We start from the raw sequence: 22,102 nt of genomic DNA on the forward strand, positions 1-22,102 counted from the left end.
ACCTTGGAATGTTTTACAAATTTGGAGAAGAATAGAGTTGCTGAGAAGAAAGTTTACTTCATGGAAAGTAACTCATTGTAATAGAGAGACAAATAGAGCTGCACATTTTCTTGCAGGTTTAAATCCTGGTGGTACTTGGGTGGAACTCCGAAATGAAGCTTTCTCTCCAGACTTCAGAGAAATCCTACCAGCTGACAAGGCTCAGCAAGTGTACAAGAGGAGCAAAAGAAGATAGTTGTGTTGTGTCTCTTTGTTTTTTGTTTTTTGTTTCTTGGTTTGGGTTTCCTTAACCCAGCGGGCCTTGTCGAAATGAAAAGAAATAAAATTACTTGAACCGATTCCGAAAACGCTACTGTACTGTGCTGATGTTTTCTTTCCGTTTTTGTTCGAGACAATTTCTATCCAAATCAAATACGTCTAAGTGCCAAGTTCCTACAAAAGGAAATGATTTTACGGTGAAATTTTCTTTTGGATTCGAGATCGGACAAACCATATGCTATTTTATCAAACAGACCGTGCCATTTCTGTGACTTCGCTGGCACCCGTAAATACTAATGATGCATCTAAAAAGAGAGACACGATGCCCATTGCTCGCATCATGATTTGGGGGGAAAAAATACAGCTTGTTTGACTTTTAGAATTCGTAGGTAACCTGAATGTGAAGGAAAAGAGATCCTTAAAACTACAAAAACAGTCACGAATAAGTACTACTTATTGTAAGGCGTTACTGCTGCTGCTCACAAATTGTATAAGATCAATAGTTTTCAATGATCAATATTCTTATATTTGTAGTTCTAGTAGTAGTTATAATAGTAGCAGAAAAGTTCCGTAGATCTTCCACGTCTCTTCTATTCAAATCATCATCTTTTTCTAGTACCAAACGAGCCGAAAAAAGTATCAGCAAAGTTGTTTCTGGCGATGCAAAGTTTTTGCTAGAAGATAAACTGCCGGCTGATTTAAGCCGTGAAACTATTCCAAAACATGTAGCGGTTATCATGGACGGCAATCGAAGGTGGGCGAAAAAGAAAGGATTGGAACCCATGTTAGGCCATGAAGCCGGTGCTCGGAGCCTTGTAAAACTTCTTCCCCTATGTTGTAACTGGGGTATCAAGGTCCTGACTGTGTATGCTTTCTCTACTGAGAATTGGATTCGCCCTCGAGTTAGTCATCTCTCTCTCTTTTTTCCTTGTCTGCTGCGTTTTTGAGATTTTTGTGCCATGAATAACCTGAATTGCATTTTCAGGTGGAGGTTGACTTCTTAATGAAATTGTTTGAAAAGATTTTAAAGGAAGAACTGGAATTTTTTATGAGGTAATTGAATTCTTAATTCTAATAATTTCACTGCATCTAGCAATTAAGCCATCTCGTAACGCATGAACTTACCTGTAACAGGCAAGAGGTCCGAGTTTCTGTAATAGGCGATTCCTCAAAGCTTCCAAGATCACTACAAAAAATTATAACAACGGTGACAGAAACCACCAAAAGGAACTCAAGTTGTCATCTGATTATGGCAGTTAACTATAGTGGAAGAACTGACATTGTACAGGCATGTCAGAGTATTTCTAACAAAGTAAAAGATGGTTTGATTAAATCAGAAGACATCGACGAGAGTCTAATCAATCATGAACTGGAAACAAAATGTACAGAATTTCCATACCCTGATCTACTTATCAGGACTAGTGGTGAACTTAGGCTGAGTAATTTCTTAATGTGGCAATTGGCTTACACTGAACTTTACTTTGACGAGTCCTTCTGGCCTGATTTTGGTGAGACACAATTCGTGCAAGCATTACATTCATTTCAAAGAAGACAGAGAAGATTTGGTGGTCAAGACGAGGACAAATTGGTTTGCGAATCTTAATTAGCAATACATTTGTTTTTATCAACTTGAACCAACTTTGCAACGTTGCTACAGATCGAGATATAAGATTTAATTTTATAGATATTTAAATTAGGACAGTGAACTTCATGATAATGACACAATAAATATGCAAAAATATTATACGAGAAATACCTTTTAGCGCAATTCTTAGTCGTTGATCCATCAATCTGGAACAGTGGTAATACCTTGTGGATATCATGGTTTCTCTCTCTTAATCTTAAGCATAATGAGTAATTCCTTAGAAATAATAGTGATGGTTGTTGAGGTATTAGGAAATAATCCCACAAATGGTAACCGATAATAATTTAGCAATATTCTCTAATTAACCGATATTATTACATGGCCCGAAGGAATATTTCTATATACGAAAATATTCTTACACGAAATACCAATTTACACGGGGATTACCAGTCCAAACTCCAAACCCAGGGTAGTTGGTACAATGATACCCCTTCCAAATCCCTTACATTTGGTAACCCCTCGTTTAAATTGTGCAACCGTGGGTTCGAGTTTGTTTAATACTTTGACATAGGGATCTCTAATAATATTAGCCGACTGAAAAAGTTATTATTATGTATTCACAACCCTTTCGCTTAATCATCATGCATTGCATCAATTGTTTTCCTTGCTAAAATGCTCAAGCTTCAAGTCCAACAAGTTGGTGGTGGATATTCACCAAAACTGTATATTCTATGTGAATGTGATGTGTCTTACATTGAAAAAGAAGAAGAAAATTTGAAAAGGAAAATTATCATTTTACATTAGGTTGCACTGATTGCATAACTTTTATAGGATTTCAAATTTCAGTCTCTAACAGCATATCCAACAGAGTATGGATATTTTAAAAAAATGATGACACCTATGGTTTTGGAAACTCTTAGGACAAAAAACCTCTCCGATAATTATTGTATGTTTTTTTCTCTTAATATCCAGCGGCCTAAAAGAAGGCTAGAGGTCTGCCTCGATAGTTGGCAAGAGCCAAATTAGAGGTCTAGACCAAAAACATGTTTGAGAGTTGTTTTTTTCCCAAGCAGCCAAGTAATGAGCTATATTGTTACAAGTTCTAAGGTGAAAAGTAAGATGCATGAGCACGAAACAAGACTAGAACTAGGGCTACACATGATTCGGTTTGGTATGATTGTTAGCATAAAAACAACCGAAACTGGTGAAACCAGTTAGACTATTCGGTTTTACTCTATTTGGTTCCTGCTCGGTTCGGTAATAAACTGGCCGGTGTTTGGTTAACCGACTGCAAAAATTCATTTCATCTTTATTCCAGTAATTCATTCAATCAACAGTTCATATACCAGAATAACAAGATTTATTACAACAACTATTGTTCAACTATGCAGAAGAAAAGAAACCTACAACAACACTGACTACACCAACAATGTTCAACTACCAAATCAATATACTACTGCAGCAATTGTTTCCCGTTCTCACTTGAAGAACCAGATGAAAATCATCCGATTGAACATACCTTGCTATGATACAAAATTACGTAGATCAAACAGAACCCCTTTCAAAGATAAATCAATAACAAAAATTTCAAGTAACTTGAAAACTTCCCCACCATCACCATCTTCCACAACACTGCACCATTAACTTAGTAACTTTCTGGAATATTTCTAACAAGATTATTAAAAAACCTCAATTTTAGGATGAACCCTAATTTCAATTTCGTTAAATCGACATAAGGAATCATGAAATCATTGTAATTTATGACATACCCATGTTATGAATTGAAGTAAGAAGATCAGCAACAACAAATTTAATCACATCAGCAACCTATTGAATATGGAAGAATCAAGTTCACAACTAAAACCCTAAAAAGAAAATCTCCTAACTCTTGTTGTCGCTCCATCAATGATTCACAACATCCATATTGATAAATTTTAAAGCTCTAGAATTGTACTTCTATGTAGAGAATCCATGGTAGTAAAGGACAGAACAAGAAGAAGGAGGCAGTGAAGAAGTGTTTTGCTGCTTAAAGAAGAAATAATGAAAAGAAACTACACTTATATACCTGAAATCGACAGCTAACAATAAACCCTAGCTACTAATCAACAACTGAAATCACATGATCATCGGTTTCTCGGTTAATTCGGTTCAATTAGACCTAAGAACCGAAACTGAAACCTAACATGTCGGTTATCTTAAATGGACAACCGAAACATAAACCAATATATTCGGTTTCACTTCGGTTCGGTTAATAATGCATCGGTTTCGATTCAGTTCACGGTTTAGGTTCGGTTTTGTGCGGCCCTAACTAGAACTGAAAAAAGAAATGTCGACGGAGTGTAAACAAAAAAAGGTCAAGGAACGAACAGTGGCTAGCCGTTTTATGAGTAGCTGTTCCGTAGGAATGGTCAATCGTTATCTGGTTTTTTCTTGTAGAACGGTTAATGGCTATCTGTTTTCACCTTTTTGAGAACAGCTAACCATTGTCCGTCTCGAGATTCTTCCCGCTGGGATTTCCACACACTAGGGAATGGGAGAGGGAAAAGGGGGTTTAGGCGACGGTTTTTGGAGCTAGGAAGGAGTACAAAGGATTCGTCCTTTGATTTCCCTCGAAGTTCCCTTATGAAAATTGGTCAATCAGAGCTTTGGCAACCCTTACAATGAAGTGAGTAAACTATTGCTCCACTGCTTTCTTCAAAAGTTCCCAAATTTCTCTAGCTTCTGCTTCTTATGGAGAGTAGGCTTCAGAATTTATAGCACCACAAAAAGAAGTTTTTCCCATAACATCATGGATTATAGAGCCTGCACCATTAGCCATAGAGACAGGATCAAAGGCACCATCAGTATTCCCTTGTAACCATCCTGGAAGAGGAGGCATCCAAGAAGTACCACCAATGACAATGGGATAGGGGGCAGGATATATAGTGGGGTTTATATTTGTGATCATGATTTTAGCTCTGGCTATAATAGTACTAGGGGTCTCTTTTTTCTTAGTGAATATCAAACTATTTCTACTATTCCATATATACCACATGACACCAGAAAAAGTTCTCTTAAATTCATCAAAGAGAGCAAGCCAATGTTCTAACTAATCAAATATTTAGTAGAAGTAGCAAAATTTAGTACAGGTAAACCAAGAGAAGTGACAGACCAAACTGAACAAGCAAAAGGGCAGAAGACCAAAACATGCATAACAGTCTCATTACAATCAAGGCATCCATAAGACATCTAATAGTGTTAGTTACAATTCTAGTTTGGAGAACAGTTCTGGTAGCCAGAGCATTCTTAGCAACTTTCCATATAAAAAGTTTGATGCGACGGGGTACTCTAAGTTTCCAAATGCACTCCGAAAGAGTGTTGCTTGGGGATGGTCTGAGACCTCTGCGACCCAAGTAGGCAGATTCAGAAGTAAACCTACTATTCTTTGAAAACTCTCAAGCCCTCTTGTCAGGAGTGCATAGCTGGCTTAAGGGAATAATAAAAATCTTCTTGATAGAAGCATTGTATGGGTATTTAATTTAGAATCCAAAATCTAGTAACATGGTCAATAAAGTAAGAGACTTTTGAATTAGGAACAAAGGGAACAAGAGGGTTAGGCCTGACAGAGCGTAGAGTATGGATCCAGTTATCACACCAAGGGTCAATAAACTGGCCATCTCCAACAATCCAATATATAAAAGGTTTAATAAATTCTTTAATAGTAAAAAGACATATCCAAGTCCAAGGACAAGTATAAGGACATTTGGCATTCAAGAAATCAGTGTTAGGAAAGTACCTAGGTTTAAGGATCGTACCTATATGAAAGTCAGGTTGTTCAATCAACTTCCAAGGATTTCAAGCAATTATAACAAGGTTTTTAGCTCAGCTTTTCTAAACCTATACCTCCTTCACTATTGGGGGAGCAAAGGGTGTCCCAGCTAAGTAAGTGAAGTTTCTAATCCTTTGGGTCTAAGGTTTCTCCCTACCAAAATTTACAAAGATGAGAGTCCATTTTTCTACACAAGGATTTAGCGATAAGAAAAGTATCCATTTGGTAGATAGGGATGGCCTGCCAACATGCCTAACCAGAGAAGTTTTAGCAGCTTGAGATAAAAGTTTATGATACCAGGAGGTGATCTTAGCATCAAAAAACTCAAGGATACTCATATGAGTTTGAATTTTAGATTTATGAAAACTAAAGGGAGTGCCCAAATGCTTCTCTCTCAGGTCCTGGCAACTAATGTTAAGAATATTAGATAAGTGCTGAGTGTAGGGATGTACATGGTCGGTTTCGGCTCGGTTTCTGGTAAAACCAAAACCGAAACCACTATTATCAGTTTCTAATTTTTCAAACCAAAACAGTGCCATTAACCAACGGTTTCGGTTTTATCCACCCGATTCCGGATGACCGATTATTCTGTCAGTTTTAGGCAACTAACTGTCCAAATTACACAGAAAAAACATCACAAAAGAAAATAAAACACATTTATAACAAGGATTTCAACAACATCGCATTCCAACAAATGGAACAACAAATTCAAACTCAAAAACATAAAATAGAGTATTGTCATTTGTAGATAAATTAATTTCTCTGTTAGGAACGTTTCTGCAAATCAAGCTAATAACAAATAGAACTCTCTTGTTGGTTTTCTGCAACAACACCATACAAATAGACAGAGAACCAATCAACATGGAGCATAAATTTCAGTCAAACTTTCATCAAATATTTCTTCAATCCAGTCCCAAAATTTAGTTTCTAAGCATAGAAATGAATCTTGAATGAGACCTCAATCACGGGCTTGTCAGCTAGACTAAACAGAACCTTGAATGACCAGTGCTTGATATCACCCTGCACACAGTGGTATCACTAAATCACCTACCAATCAAAAGCTTGGCATATGTAAAGCCAAACAATCGCATTAACAACTAATCTTGATAGCATACATATTTGGTAAACTGCAACCATATCATATGTAAAACTAAAATCGAAGCAAAACCCAAGAGTGTAAAACTTAAATCAATCATTTTCAGACCCAATTACTCCAAAAATCAACCAAACAAAACAATAAATTCAATCATAAACCCTTCCAAAGCAATCTAAATCGCATAGTCCATTTTACTTGAAAATACAACATAGAAAATTGAAAAACTACCTTGAATCGTTTGGAAAGTCTAGATTGATAAGCTTCAAATTCTTTAAGAATTTAAGAGATGAGACAAATCTAGATTTCATTTCATAAAATCAGTAGAATAAGTAACATAATATTTCAGATCTAAAATTGAATTTCTTTGATGGTGAAGTTAGTAATACGTTTAGGGTTACAGCTAGAACTGAGAAAAACAAAGAAAAGAAAGGAGGCAGAAGAGGAGATGATGTTACTGCTGGTACTCTATTAGTTAAGAAGAAGAGGAGAGCAGAGGTTCCATGGCCATGGGTGTTACGGCTACAACAGTCTTATACTATAGCTCTGAAGAAGAAGAAGAATTAAAGAGATTGTGTCGAGTGAAGCGAGATTATAAGGATTTAATTGGACTGAATGCTATATATTGCATCTTAGGAATTACATCTATGGCTTATAACTATCGCTTTTACAAATGGTGTTCGGCTCGGTTTTGACATCAAACCAAAACCGAAACCGTTAATTCGGTTTCTAGATTTAAAACCAAAACCAATCCATTAGTAACTGGTTCGGCTCGGTTTTCTCCTAATCGGGTTGGTTCGGATTTTCTTCGATTTTCCATTACCATGTATAGCCCTAGCTGAATGGGAGAAGGTGGTAAATCCTTGCTAAGTAAAATACCAGATCTATCAAAGTTACCTGACCAGAGGCAGAGCAATACTTATGCAAATAGTCCTTAATAGTATAAAAATCATGGATATATAGTAGCTTTAGAAAATAGTAAACAATCATCGAGAAAGAGTAAATGAGTTATGGGGTGGGGGGCATTCCTACAAACTTTAATACCTTGAACCAAATTTATTTTAGTGAGTTTATTAATATATGAAGATAAAGCTTCCGAACAAATAATATAAAGATAAGGGGATAAGGGGTCCTCTTGCCTAATACCCCTCTCAGGTTGGATTAGGTCAGTTGGGACACCATTGAGAAGCACATCATAAGAGAAAATACCCAAACATTGGATGATTAAGGAGATCCAATGTTCACACAGAACCATTTTTCTAAGAACTTTCTCCAGAAAGTTTCATTCAAGCTTATCGTAAGCTTTTGACATATCCAACTTAATGGTTGCTAGTCCTTCCTTACCATGATAATGATTCACTGTAAAAACCACTTCATTAGCAAGAAGGATAGTATCAGCTATGCTTCTATTAGGAACAAAGGCACTTTGGTTTTGAGAGATCTAGTCATCCATTAAGGGTTTAAGCCTGTTAGACAGAGTTTTAGAAAGAATTTTGTAAGCAAAGTTGCATAAACTTATAGGTATATATTGTGAGACAAATTCAGCAGTATGAATCTTGGGTATGAGGGAAATATTGGTATGGTTTATGAACTTGGCTACATGACCAGTTCTAAAATAAGTTTGCACCATCTATAACAGATTCACCAACAATATCCCAATGTTTTTGAAATAATAAACCTATAAACCCATCAGGGCCATGATATTTTTTCCCTCTCATTTGAAAAGTAGCATTTTTTATTTCTTCAGTAGATAAAGGAATATTCAGACAATTATTATCATCCATAGAAAATTTAGTAGGGAGATCAGCCAACACCTCATCTTGAAAGGATTGGGGATGGGAGGAATAAAAGTTTTTAAAATAATCAACAAATGAGGGACTAATACTATCTCTATCAGTAAGGATATCTCCTGAGTTATTTTTGATCCAGATGATGGCATTTATTCTTCTTTTAAACAAAGTGACTCTATGGAAGTAAGGAGTATTTCTATCTCCCTCCAAGATCCATACCTCTCTGATGTGTTTTTCAATGTTGTTGTAGTAATATGATTCGTTCAAGACTTGTGAAAGCGGATTTTTAGATTTTTTTTAATAAATAAAAATAGTGAACTAAATTAAAAAGATGTTGTGAAAATTATGGAGAGAATGGGGCTAGGATTCCACCATTGGTTGATATTAGTGATTTAATAAAACAATAATTATACAACTCAACATTCAAATTGATTCTAATAGTATTGCCTAGACATGTGGATTTCCAAAAGAATAGATGTTAATCCAAACATAGAATATCAAAACCCTAAAGCAAGCATATTCTATCAAGAGAAAATACACCTAACTAATCAAAATCATATAAACAATTTTTGGTTCAATGCAAAATTCATAATAGAGTTGTTGTAATTAATTAATAGAAATATATCACTTTTACCAAAACAACGGCTTCCTCCATAGCCCCAAGGATTGGGTTTAGCTCATCATGATGTTGGAAACACGCTCAAAAGTTGATTTCATTACTCAAAGTAGGTGTACAAATGATGAAATGGAGAAAATGATGAAAATCGGGTGTTTGCAACGTTTATAATTGTTGCAAAACACTGTTACAAAGAACGTTAAAAAAGAAATGATGTTGTTGTATCTCTGCGACCCTCGTGTGGCTGTCGTTGTCACTGTTGATAAACGACTGCCTCTGGTGGTCTTTTGTTCTTCGTGTTCTTGGTGCAGCAGCAGAAACAGAGTTCTGAAAACTCTTGATTCACGCCTCCTGAGCTCTCCTCTCGACCCCAAACTCTTCGTCCTCTTTTTCTGCAACATCAGAACCCTTTATATATCCAGTAGCACCAATAAATCTCGCTATAACTCAAGATAATCTCTCTTAACTCGGCCTTGATGAAAAATATTCTGGGAATATTTTCTTCCCTGATTTAGCTTTTCACGCTGTTTCCCCACACCAAATTACTCTCAACGCATCCAGTCATTGTCCAGAAGTGTTCCAACATGCAGCAACCACGCGAAAATCTCTTGGTCACTCAATCAGGACTCGGAATGGAAAACCAACCCGTGATGCTCTGATTTCATATCTTGGGTTATCTAGCCAAATTTGATCGAAACAAACACCCATACTAGGACATATCACAACTACCCATGAAGTTTCAGTGATTGAATCGCACAAAAACTCCTCCAAAATCCGATCGAAAAATCTGCCTGTGAATGGAAATGTTTTCCCGCCATTTTTATTTTTGAAATGTTGAAGATGAAGTGCCCCTATCCTTTTCTGGGATGCTAATAGCAGATGGGTGCTGAGGACAAATTTGGGTGTTGAGGATGAATTTGGGATACGCATAACCTTGGGTGTCCCTTAGCCAAATCTGGGGTCCGTATAGCAAATGTCCTCCAGGGGTCCAAATAGCACTTTTTGAGCAACTTTTTCCACACAAGTGTATTTCTCCAAAAACACCTAGACAAACATTAAAACACTATAATAAGTACAAAATCAAGCACTAGCAATAGGAACACTGAGGACAATTCAGACACAAAAATGTGTTTATCACTCTCTGGATTTTTCCTTCCAGTAGAGTTCTTCCAAAGAGTATAGGTAAGATAGTCTAACTTTAAGCCTAGAAACATGCATAATATCAGAAGGGGAGGAGATTTGTACTTCTTTGAGTTCCTCTCTAGTGGTGGAAATATTAATTTGAACATTCCCAAAGGAGTTTTTTTTCTAATCTCTCAGGCCTTTTTTAGTGTTAAGTAATTTAGCCTTAAGTTTGAAAGCAGGAGAACCCTCCACGTGAATAGACCAGGAATTATCTATAATGTCTCTACAGGTGGGGTCAATAATCCACGTGGCTATAAAATGAAAAGATCTAGGCATACAATCACCTTTGAAAATTGAATCCTACATGCATGGGGCAGTGGTCTAAGGAATCTCTAGGGAGATTATTAACACAAAGCTTAGGGAATAAGAGTTCAGCATCCTGGTTAATTAGACATTTATCAAGTCTTTCTAGAATCAAATCAGTACCACATTGCATGTTGGACCATGTAAATCTAGGAACAGAAAATCCAGGATCATGTAAGTCAATTTTTTCACAGAAAGTTTTAAGATTTAGGAAATCATTATTATCAAGCTCTAATCCACCCATTTTATCATCATGACCAAGCAAAGCATTAAAATCACCTATAAAGAAGGTTTTCTCACCTCTAAGGATTGGGGAAGGTTACTCTAACTAGCCCAAAAAGCATCTCAAAGAGTCTGATTTGGTTCACCATATATGAAGTGTATATGATGAGGTTTAGAATGTATAATGTCATTGGTGGTACCGTAGATGCCTCTAGAATCAGAAGAGATAATATTGAGATCCAATTCATGTTTCCAAGCTAATACCAAATCCCAACTCCTACCAATACAGGGAATATTGAAAGCACATGGAAAACCCAAGTTTTTTAGTTTTCGAACAACATTATCCTTATTAATTTTGGTTTCAGATATGAACACAATATCTGGGGTTTAGGTTTTTCAGCAAGATAGACAACTCTTTATTAGAGCAAGTCTTATGGTGGAATCTATCCATCTTCCATCTTCCACGCCACCTCAGCATTTGGAACTGCGGATGGAAGCGCAAGTGTAATGGTGGAATAGTAGAAACGCTATTCTTAATGGAGCTAAAAAACGCAATTAAGAATGAAGCTTTTTTTTTCAGCCGTTAGATTTCAACAACTCATTTTAAATCTACGGATAAAAAAAACGCAATTAAGAATGAAGCTAAAAAAACGCAATTAAGAATGGAGCTTTTTTTTTCAGCCATTAGATTTCAACAACTCATTTTAAATCTACGGATAAAAAAAAACGCAATTCTTAATTGCGTTTTTTTAGCTCCATTCTTAATTGCGTTTAACGCTATTCTTATTGGCGTTCAGATGGATTCAACGAACCCTTCCACGAAACCGTGGAACCTTGCTTGGATTTTCTGTGGAAGACCTCAACTTGGAATCCACTAGACTTGACATTCCATGGTTTTTCCACACTTGTAATAGTTTGGATTCCACCATAAGACTTGCTTTTAGTAGGATTTTTTCCTAGGCCCCTAACATTCCAGCATAACATGTTGACATGGAATAAAGGCACAGAAGAAGCAATAATAGGAATGACATTATTCAAAATAGAGGTGTTGAAGGATGAGGTTATCTGAGTGGTATAAAAATGACACTACCATTAGGCTGGGAACCAGAAGAATCACCACTTGTTTGACCTCCTTGTGTTGCATTGAGATCCAAAGAAGCATCCTCATGAGAAGAATTATTATGGATATTATGATCCGCCATAGATTGCCTAATAGGAGGATGGAATTTACCGGAGGGATTAACAAATTGTTGGGATATATAAGAATGGTTGGTTTCAGTGATTAAAGAAAGGTGATCAAGATTGGTTATGGGTGGAAAAAGGGTATTATAGTATGGTTCAGGAGATTCGTTAATCACCAGAGCTGGTAGAGTAGACAAGGCAACACTAGCTTGAGAAGATTTAGCAGCTGTGGTGCGTCTTCTAGCATCAGCGTGCGGATTGATTTTACTTTTAAGGTTACTGATAGAATCATGTTCAGCAGCTAGAGATACAACCTCCTCTCTAGATAAGTTAGTTTTCTGAGATGTAGTAGCTTATATCTTAATTCTCTTGGATGATTGACTTTAGCTTGGTCAGAATCCCTTGACTCCAAGTTGGCCAATTTTTGGATGATAGGGAGGCCAACTTCTGAAAGATTCGCAGTATTGTTATCTATTTTTCCAGCTTCATAGATCTTCAGGGCTGCAGATCTACTAGTAAAAGGACCCATGATCGGATTTTTATAGATGGAGTTAGTATCCTGATTAGAATCATGATCTTGCACGACAACTGCTTTACCCTTAGACTTTGAATATAGACTTCCTTCTCTTCTGACATAGCAGTATCATTGACAAACTGAGAAACTGGGTGGTTTTGCAGAGTCCCCACAGTATACATTATAGAGGTGGGTTTGGTTGGCCACGATGGCATCCATCTGGTAACAGTGATTCTGGTGGAGGAGCTAGCTGAGCTGGTGAACGGCTAAGATTTTCCACACACACCAGATTAGGTTTGATTTTAGTGCATGTGCTATCTTTGTGACCAATGATCCTACAGGAATAGAAGATGATCTTGGAACCATAAAGTATCTGCATTCAATGAGGAAAGGTTGAATTCTGCCTCTTGTTACTAAAGAAATACCCGTCGGTAGAGGTTTTTGGACAACAATTCTCACACAGACCTTCACATTTTTCTTGAGATGATGGTTTCTATATGGTTCCTTAGCTTCAATGAGTTAACCCGGATTAAAGGTTAGATTTTTTTAGATCTTGAAATTTTGTACATTCCTTAGGAACATTGCACAGCGCCAGCCACATAAGCTCTTCGGTGAAAGTTGTTTGACGATTATTTGGCCATCCAGTGGGAGGAACAACGCGGAGCATTATAAGATAACTGCAGGCATACCAAGGTCTTTTGATCATTCACTCTGTTGAAATCCACTTCAGCTAAGAAATGTATAAGGATCTTATTATTTAACCCACTAAAGGTAGTAACAATAGGAGTTTGAACTAAAGGATATTGACAGAAGAAGTTGGAACCAAAAGCTCACTACAAATATGACCAATCATGCACCATTTACAATTGTTATCATTTTCAGCAACAACCACAGCTATATCTATGAAGACGGGTTCGGCTAGGAAAGAAAGCAATTTGGTAGGTATGAAAAGTTTTTAAGACATTTGAGTAGAGAGATCTTGAATTTCTTTATCAATAGAGTAAGGTAGAGACGATTGAGGGTGACCTTGTAGTTCAGGAAAAGATGGGTTTAGAGGAGAGGAGGGTAGAGTATTCATCGATTGATAAATGATGAAGTTACAAGAAATAGTGGATAAATAAACAACTAGAGGAAATTTAAAATGGATGGTGATAATAATGTGTAGTTTGGAGGAGAGGGTTAAAGAATGTTAAACTTAGTTTCTCGTGTTAAGACAATGATATGTCACTTGTGTAAACTGGAGGAGCTAAACCGAGAGAGCCATATCACTATTAAAAATAGGCTTCTTATAGATAACATAGGAGGTTGAGTAAAGGTCGGGTGCTTGAAGTGGTGTAAGTTCATAAATTTCGTCGAGAGCATGACAACTATAGTCTTGGAAGCTAGAGGAAGTGGAGATGCAATTGGCATTTTTTCTTATGAAATGATCTTTGACTCTAACTTTGGTATATGGGTTATCAGTGGAATGTCAACTTCTATTATTGATGCAGTTACACGGCTTCAATTTTAAAATTCTAATGTTGGTGTAGACAACAGAGATTCTCATCGTATGAAGTTGTTTCCTATTATAAAGCGGATATTTATGGTGGGTTGACTTTTCTGTCCGGGACAACTCCAATAAATATGGTAGTATTATGAGAGAGAGAAAGTTGTCCATTATGGTACTTATTTGATTTTGACCAGAAATAGGCGTATTTGGCCAAAAGGTTAAGGTGTTTTAGGCAATGAAATTTGTTCAGGTGAAGGGTACATTGCATGCTCCTAACGTGTAAGCCATAGAGAATCATAGTGCCTCTTAATAGGTGTTACAAACTTTGAATCTGCAAACAATCAATAAAGATTATTAGTGTAACATAAGAGACCATGCAGGGTAGATACTCACTAGTGCCCCTCTTAATGATAATGTCGTGGGAATCTAATCGATAGGAAAGGTCTAGATACGTTTTGAAAATAGGATTAGACACGAAGTAATTATGTATTTTGAAAAAATTCATATGAAATTGAATTAGCGTGGTCTGCCAGAGGACGCAACGTTTAACCATGCGCCATAAATGGTTATTTATGGTTAATCTACCCACGCTATTTAATGGTGAAAAGGTGATAAACTGACTTTTAGTCCAAATTATACCCAAGTAGGAAAGAAATCAATAGAAATTAAGAGAGAAAACAATGGCAGAGAATGAGAGTAATCCGGTGAACGGAAACAACAATGAACCACCACCAAATTCGTCATAAATGCAACATGCAAAAAGAGCAATTAAGAGTTTGAGAAGTGCTGAGATGGAGAGATTAGTCCCATTTCTGAACCAGGAAATAGCCAGAAAGAGAGAGCAAGAGGAATTTGAGCGGTTAAGAATCGAGAATGGTGAAGAGTTTCAGTTATGGTTGAGGAAGTACGATGCGATTGATATGCGACGGTCAAGAGAGAGGCGTGAGAGGATGGGTGATTGGAAGTGTTCATGGAATAAAACCACAACTGTGACTGAGGGTGACAATAAATATGAGGAAAAAAATCAAGTAGAAGATGAATAGGAGGCCAATGATGCATCATTTGATTTTGAGGAGATTGCAAGAGAGGCTAAAGAAAAAAAGCAAGGCAGAAATAAATTGAGGATATGATGTATAGATGTTATCTGGCTGAGAAGAAAAACCTGTGAACCATGTCACGCATTTAAATATTGATTTTGATGGAGAGGAGATTTCTGGTCAAGATATTGATGGTAGTATGCCGATGGAGGTTGATAAAGAGCATGAGAATGAAGAAGAGGCAGACATAGATGTTGATGATGGTTATGGACGTGTTTTTTCTTCAAGCTGTGATGGTGGACGTGATTTCTACTATGATGATGATGAGATTGGTAGTGAAAAAGCGGGGGTCTAACAACCTCACCCAATATTTCGCTTAGCAATTTGTATGGACTAACTCCAATATACTTTCAATAGAATCAACTAGACAATCAGACTCAATCATAAGAAAAGTATATCAAGAGTTATATCTCAATTTCTCGATTCAATACTTACTCAAGCAAATAGCAATATGAGAGTCTAATTGAATACAAGAGAAATTACCTTGACCGGTACCAAAGACCAATGTTCAAGGATCAATCAATTTAAATCAACAACCAAAGGTCGGATTTACCAATTGATCGATTCAACGCACAACCTGTGATATTTCAATTATATGACAAAATATAATGCGAAAAAGCAATAACACAGACACCAAAAGTTTTGTTAACGAGGAAACCGCAAATGTAGAAAAACCCCGGGACCTAGTCCAGATTGAACACACACTGTATTAAGCCGTTACAGACACTAGCCTACTACAAAATAACTTCGATCTGGACTTCAGTTGAACCCTAATCAATCTCACACTGATCCAAGGTACAGTTGCGCTGATACATGTGTATCTTCCTTTTCTCGGGAACTAGTGATCCTCAAGACGAATTGAGGATAGGATCCTATTTTAGGAAGGATTTCCTTGTTTAGGATAAATTCCTAGTTAGGGAAGAGTTTTGTTTTAAGCAATACTCTTAGTTTAGGTAATATACCTAGAAAAGGAAATAGTTCCTAGAAGGTTTGAGAAACCAAACCGAAAGCTATAAGTAGAGATGTTTATCTCATAGCTAAAACATCTAGTTAGTGTATTCTTGATATTGACGCACACACACAGATACTAGGTACAAAAAACCTAGGAGAAGCTTGGAACAATACTTGTGGAAGCTAGCAAACATTTTAAGGTTGATCCACTGTTTAGAGAGATTGTGAGCGTAACAAAGAGAGAATTGTAATTGTTTTCTTGTTCATAATCTAGAGAAGATATTTTTCTTCGAATTACTACTTGTGTTCTGTTCTCTAAGTTTCTCGTATATTATTATCCTGAATTCCGCCTTTATAGTAATAGCTACCAAGGTATAGAGATCAATACGTATCAAGTTGGCATCACGATCAAGGTCAGTTTCTAGGGTAGATCCCTGTGGTTTATGGTTTTCACTAGATCTCTCTACATAAATCTTGGTGAGGTACTCTAGAAGTTAGAGGACGTTAAGAAAACGAGGGGATCAAGGATGACAAAGTCAGATGGTGATCCTAAGGAAGGCGAACCACAAACTATGGAAGAAAAGGTGGATACGCCGCAAAAAGACATGAAGTCTATTCAAGTTACCCTTCAGGGGCTGAGTGAATGTATTCGTTCTCATACACTCAAGCCGAAAACGAAAAAGATGATTCGGAAGAAGACGATTCAGAAGAAGTAGAAGATGAGGAAGAAGATGAGGATGAAGATAAGAAGAAAAGTGAGCTTCTTAAAAGTTCTACATCAACTAAACCTCATGTAACAATATGAAAATTGATTTTCGTGTTGATATTCCAATTTACGATGGGAGTGTCGATGTAGAAAAATTGGATGGTTGGATTGAACGTCTAGAGACGTATTTTTCTTTCTTTGAATATGGTTCAAAAGAAAAGATTAGTTTCGCGGTATTGAAGCTACAAAAGCATGCTATAACCTGGTAGAAAGCTTATCAAAGAGAAAACCTAGTCAAGGGAGCATTGTCGTGGAAAAGATTCAAGGCAGTTGTAAGGAAACAATTTTATCCGGTTGGCTACCTTGAGGAGAGATGGTTCAAGTGGTACAACTTGAAGCAATCATACAACCAAACCGTATAAGAATATACTTCGGAATTTCAGAATCAAGCTATGGTTTTGGATTTATACTTGGAAGATCATGCTATCTATATGAAGTATATTTCCGGGTTCCATGAGTATATACGGAAGGAGTTGAATATGTTTTCGGTGGATACTATCTCCGAAGCAAGTATAAAAGCTAATGCAGTTGAAGGTAGGCTTAAGAAAACTGATGTTGAGGAAAACGTCAAGGGAAAGTCTGGAAGTTTCGTCGCTAAAGGAGATGAAAGGAGCAAAGAGAAAGGGAAGTCTAACGACCGAGAAGGTTTAGTTTGTGATCATTGCAAACAAACAAGGCATGTTGTTGATAAGTGTTGGATGAAGTATCCTAATCTAAAACCAAAAGAGTTACAGAAGAAAGAAGCTATGATGGAAACACTAGTCACACAATTTCCAAAAGAAGTCCAAGGACTAACAGAACCTAATCAAAAGCTCTCTCTAATGGCAGGTGGCGTAGAAGAACTTACAAAAGACGATCCTAGGGAACGACTCTTCACGGTTAATATGCAGGTTAAGACAACACTAATAGATGTTGTTATTGACCTGGGAAGTTAGAAGAATTTACTTTCACATTCTTTGGTACAAAAGTTGGGCTTAAAGACTTTCAAACATCTGAAACCCTATCTTTTGGGGTGGCTTCAAAAGGAAGGTGGGATATAGGTTGCAGAACAATGCACGTTCAAGTTTTCTTTTGATGAGTCATACATTGACGAGGTTACATGCGACGTGGTTTCATTGGATGTTTATCAAGTTTTACTTGGTAGTCCTTACGTATGGGATCGAGATGCGGTTTTACATAGGAGGGAGCAGAAGTATACCTTTACCAGATGGGAAAACTTTTGTAATACGAGCTATTGACTCTCCTCTTGAGGGAGAAAGCTTGATTACAGCCACTCAGGCTAAGCGGTTGGTGAATGCTAGTACAAAGTTCATCTTCCTTGTGATCCGTTCTCTTGACGAGAAGCCGAGTAGAGTTAGTTTGGAATATATTACCAAACAACAACAAGAAGACCTAAGAAGGTTAAGTATGTTTGAACCACCATTACTAGATGATGATGGAGATGATAATATGATCTTGCCACATGTGGAAGACTTGTGGTTTGATAGAGAAGAATCACTAGAAGAAGATTACATTATGGAGCGAAGAGCAACAGAGACATGCCAGGAAGAGAATGAGACTTTCCTAAGTAGATGTCAAGGTAAAGTTCCCGGCAAGGAGATATGGTTCAGCAGGGTAAAAGGAACTCTCGAGTTCCCTAACCTACAAATATAACTTTCACATGAGTTCAAGTTCTTGAGGGGGGGCGCATGATACACGTGTATCTTCCTTTTCCCGAGAACTAGTGATACTCAAGACGAATTGAGGATAAAATCCTATTTTAGGAAGGATTTCCTTGTTTAGGATAAATTCCTAGTTAGAGAAGAGTTTTGTTTTAAGCAATACTCTTAGTTTAGGTAATATACCTAGAAAAGGAAATAGTTCCTAGAAGGTTTGAGAAACCAAACCGAAAGCTATAAGTAGAGATGTTTATCTCATAGCTAAGACATCTAGTTAGTGTGTTCTTGATATTGACGCACACACACAGATACTAGGCACAAAAAACCTAGGAGAAGCTTGGAACAATACTTGTGCAAGCTAGCAAACAGTCTAAGGTTGATCCACTGTTTAGAGAGATTGTGAGCGTAACAAAGAGAGAATTGTAATTGTTTTCTTGTTCATAATCTAGAGAAGATATTTTTCTTCGAATTACTACTTGTGTTCTGTTCTCTAAGTTTCTCGTATATTATTATCCTGAATTCCGCTTTTATAGTAATAGCTACCAAGGTATAGAGATCAATACGTATCATGCGCTCCTTACGTCTCTGATCCCAACAGGATACTACGCACTTGATTCCCTTAGTTGATCTCACCCACAACTAAGAGTTGCTACGACCCAAAGTCGAAGATTTTAATAAACAAATCTGTATCACACAGAAAAGTCTACAGGAATAGATAAATCTGTCTCCCACAGAAATACCTACGAGTTTTGTTCCGTCTTTTGATAAATCAAGGTAAACATGAACCAATTGATATATCGGACTTATATTCCTGAATAACAGCCTAGAAATATCAATCACCTCACAATAATCTTAATCGACTAGCGAAAAAAGATATTGTGGAATCACAAACGATGAGACTAATATGTTTGTGACTACTTTTATATCTTGCCTATCGGAGAAATAAATCTCAAGCCAATCTTATGATTGCACTCAACCACGATAGAAATAACAAGATCAGATCACAAAACTACAGAGAAAATAATTGGGTTTGGCTTCACAATCCCAATGAAGTCTTCAATTCGTTAACCTACAGGGTCTCGGTAGAAACCTAAGGTTAAAGGAGAATCGACTCTAGCTTACACAACTAGTATCACACAGGAGGTGTAGGGATTAGGTTTCCCAGTTGCTAGAGTTCTCCTTTATATAGTCTCCGAATCAGGGTTTGTAATCTAAGTTACCTTGGTAACAAAGCATTCGATATTCACCGTTAGATGAAAACCTGATTAGATTCAAGCTAATATCTTTCAACCATTAGATCGAACTTAGCTTGTTATACACAAATGAAATGCACGTTCATTTAGGTTTGTGCAACCGTACCTAAACGTGTACACCTAGTTGGTTCAACAGTAGTTAACCAAATGGTTAGCCATATGAGCACTTTCATATCAACCTTATTCATCTTCACCATAACTAGTTCAAATGACTCAAAATAACTAGTTAGAGAGTTATTCAATTGCTTATATCTCATAGAAGTATATAAGACACAATCGAAACAAAAACGATTTTGATTCACTCGAATCGATTCATGAACTTTATAGCCACGGTTTGCAAATATGCATTCCTTAGTTTATATATGTCTTAGTTCACGAATTAACCGTTTTTAGAAAATAACGCACTCAAGTATGCATGCCGGTACGCATACTTAAGTCCCCGGATTGAGTTTGTTTTAAGTTCACAAACTCTAGCAGAAATTCACGGGATGTGAACTTCTGGCAATAAGCGTACGGGTATGAGGACTTAACTTCTGGACATCCTGAACTAGTAAAGTACACATACTTTAGTTCAAGGATTTTGGACTTACACAAGTATGAGTTCACATACTATGTTTATATCCATTCAAGATTATATATTCTAACTCTCATTTCAATCATTGAAAAATTCTTAGAGGATGTTAAATAGAGGTTACTCACACACTAATTTTCATCAAAGCAATTTTCAAGTATTGAAATAATCAACATGACTTTCCTCACTTGTAAAGAAGAACTTGGCCAAAGTGAAAGCTTACCAACACATATTTCGAGAAATAGATAACGAGATAAACTCGGCTCGAAATAGCAAATGTGTATAATCGAAGTCTATATAGCAACACGACTTTTGTCTCAAGATAGGAGATAGAGTAGATAGACTTTTGAGTGATAGATAAGTTCAAGTCTCCACATACCTTTTAGTCGATGAAGATCCACCAGTTCCTTGAGTAGTTCTTCGTCTTTGCATGATGAACGTCATGGAGTCTAGAGCTCAACTACAATTTCTATCCTAGTCCGAGACTTAGCTATAAGTAGACTAGAAATAAAGACTTTTAGTTTTGGCAACTAAACTTGAAAAACAAGCTTGAGATAACAATGCTTGAGAGTTCGACCGAGCAGTGCTTTAACAGGTAGCGACAGCGAGTGACGATCTTAGTTAGGTGATCGTCATAGAGGTATGATCAAACCCTTTGAAAGAAGAGTCTTGAGGATTAACTTCTGAGAGATTTCTGATGCGTCTTCTTGAAAACTTATCAGGGTTTTGATAATACTTTGTGTTTCTAAAATTTGGTAAAGAGGTAACAAAAATTATTCCATCATCATACGGAAGTTACGTTTGTTGTTCTTAAGTTTGTTTTTAGGGGTGTTCTAGGAGAAGGAAGGGATTCCAGGTGATTTTGGGGATTAGTTAACTGCACGGCAGGAGTTGGTGAAACAGCAGTGGAATTCTCAGGAGATACGGTGAAAATAGGCTTAGTTTTAGAAGATCTTTTTGTTTGACAGCTTGAATTTTGACTAATCTTGACAAAAATGGAGTTATAATGGAACAAGCTAGTAATCAGAGTAACAGTTGTTGTAATTTGTTTTCCTTCAGTTGTTATGGATGTAATTAAAACTGCTTTGTCTAGTACCTTTTATTCTTGATTTCTATGAATATATATAATGGTGTCTATCTGTGAGTGAATGAGCAAGTAAGCTGATTGGGTTAGTAAATCTGGTAAATTTATTGAAGAATAGGATGAGCAGGTGCTTGATTAGGCTTAGAAAACATGAATTTGCATGAATTTCATGATCGGGAAAAAAAGATTCAAAAATTCTTTAGAACTTTCTTACGTCATGTTGATTTATCAGACATTCTATTAATCTGTTACTATCTTTGGTTGGTTGCATATCAATTATTGTATGGTTAAATTTCAATCTGATTTGGCAAATTGAATTTGGATGAGAATATCTATTTGTAGATCTCCCATCCATATCCACATCATCTATTCTCCCCGTTCTGAAGTTATTTGAGCTTTATTGTCGATTTTGTATCCTATCACTGAATGACAATTGTATTAAAATTTACATTGATACAACTACCACCACTCGAAATACTTATAAAAGAAAACTTTATTTGTACTCAATGTTAAAAAACCTCCCAACTTTGAGGCCTAGGCATTTTATTTGAGGCCAGCTGCCACTATGAGATAAAAACAGACATTTAGAAATAAAATGGAAAACCCCTTATCCAACTATTTTACTTAATGATGTTGACTATTTGACTAACTTACCTCTTATCCAACTATTTGACTAA

At 36.6% G+C, this 22,102-nt stretch overlaps 1 protein-coding gene across 1 annotated transcript; it reads left to right on the forward strand.

Moving 5' to 3' along the window:
* Positions 1 to 628: 628 nt before the first annotated feature.
* On the forward strand, positions 629 to 2,003 carry LOC113301435 (dehydrodolichyl diphosphate synthase 2-like). The gene is made up of 3 exons (XM_026550212.1): positions 629 to 1,160; positions 1,244 to 1,311; positions 1,393 to 2,003. Exons 1-3 carry the CDS (start codon positions 768 to 770, stop codon positions 1,859 to 1,861), a joined length of 930 nt encoding a protein of 309 aa, XP_026405997.1. The 5' UTR covers positions 629 to 767; the 3' UTR covers positions 1,862 to 2,003.
* Positions 2,004 to 22,102: the final 20,099 nt, after the last annotated feature.

Source organism: Papaver somniferum, chromosome 8 (assembly GCF_003573695.1).
Source record: "Papaver somniferum cultivar HN1 chromosome 8, ASM357369v1, whole genome shotgun sequence".
Taxonomy (NCBI): domain Eukaryota; kingdom Viridiplantae; phylum Streptophyta; class Magnoliopsida; order Ranunculales; family Papaveraceae; genus Papaver; species Papaver somniferum.

Bases quoted from the DNA above. Each gene is read 5' to 3' on its own strand.
- LOC113301435 (XM_026550212.1), top strand. From the start codon at position 768: ATGATCAATATTCTTATATTTGTAGTTCTAGTAGTAGTTATAATAGTA. The intron at 1,161-1,243 runs GTTAGTCATCTC...TTGCATTTTCAG, and splicing joins AGAATTGGATTCGCCCTCGA to GTGGAGGTTGACTTCTTAAT. The intron at 1,312-1,392 runs GTAATTGAATTC...TACCTGTAACAG, and splicing joins GAACTGGAATTTTTTATGAG to GCAAGAGGTCCGAGTTTCTG.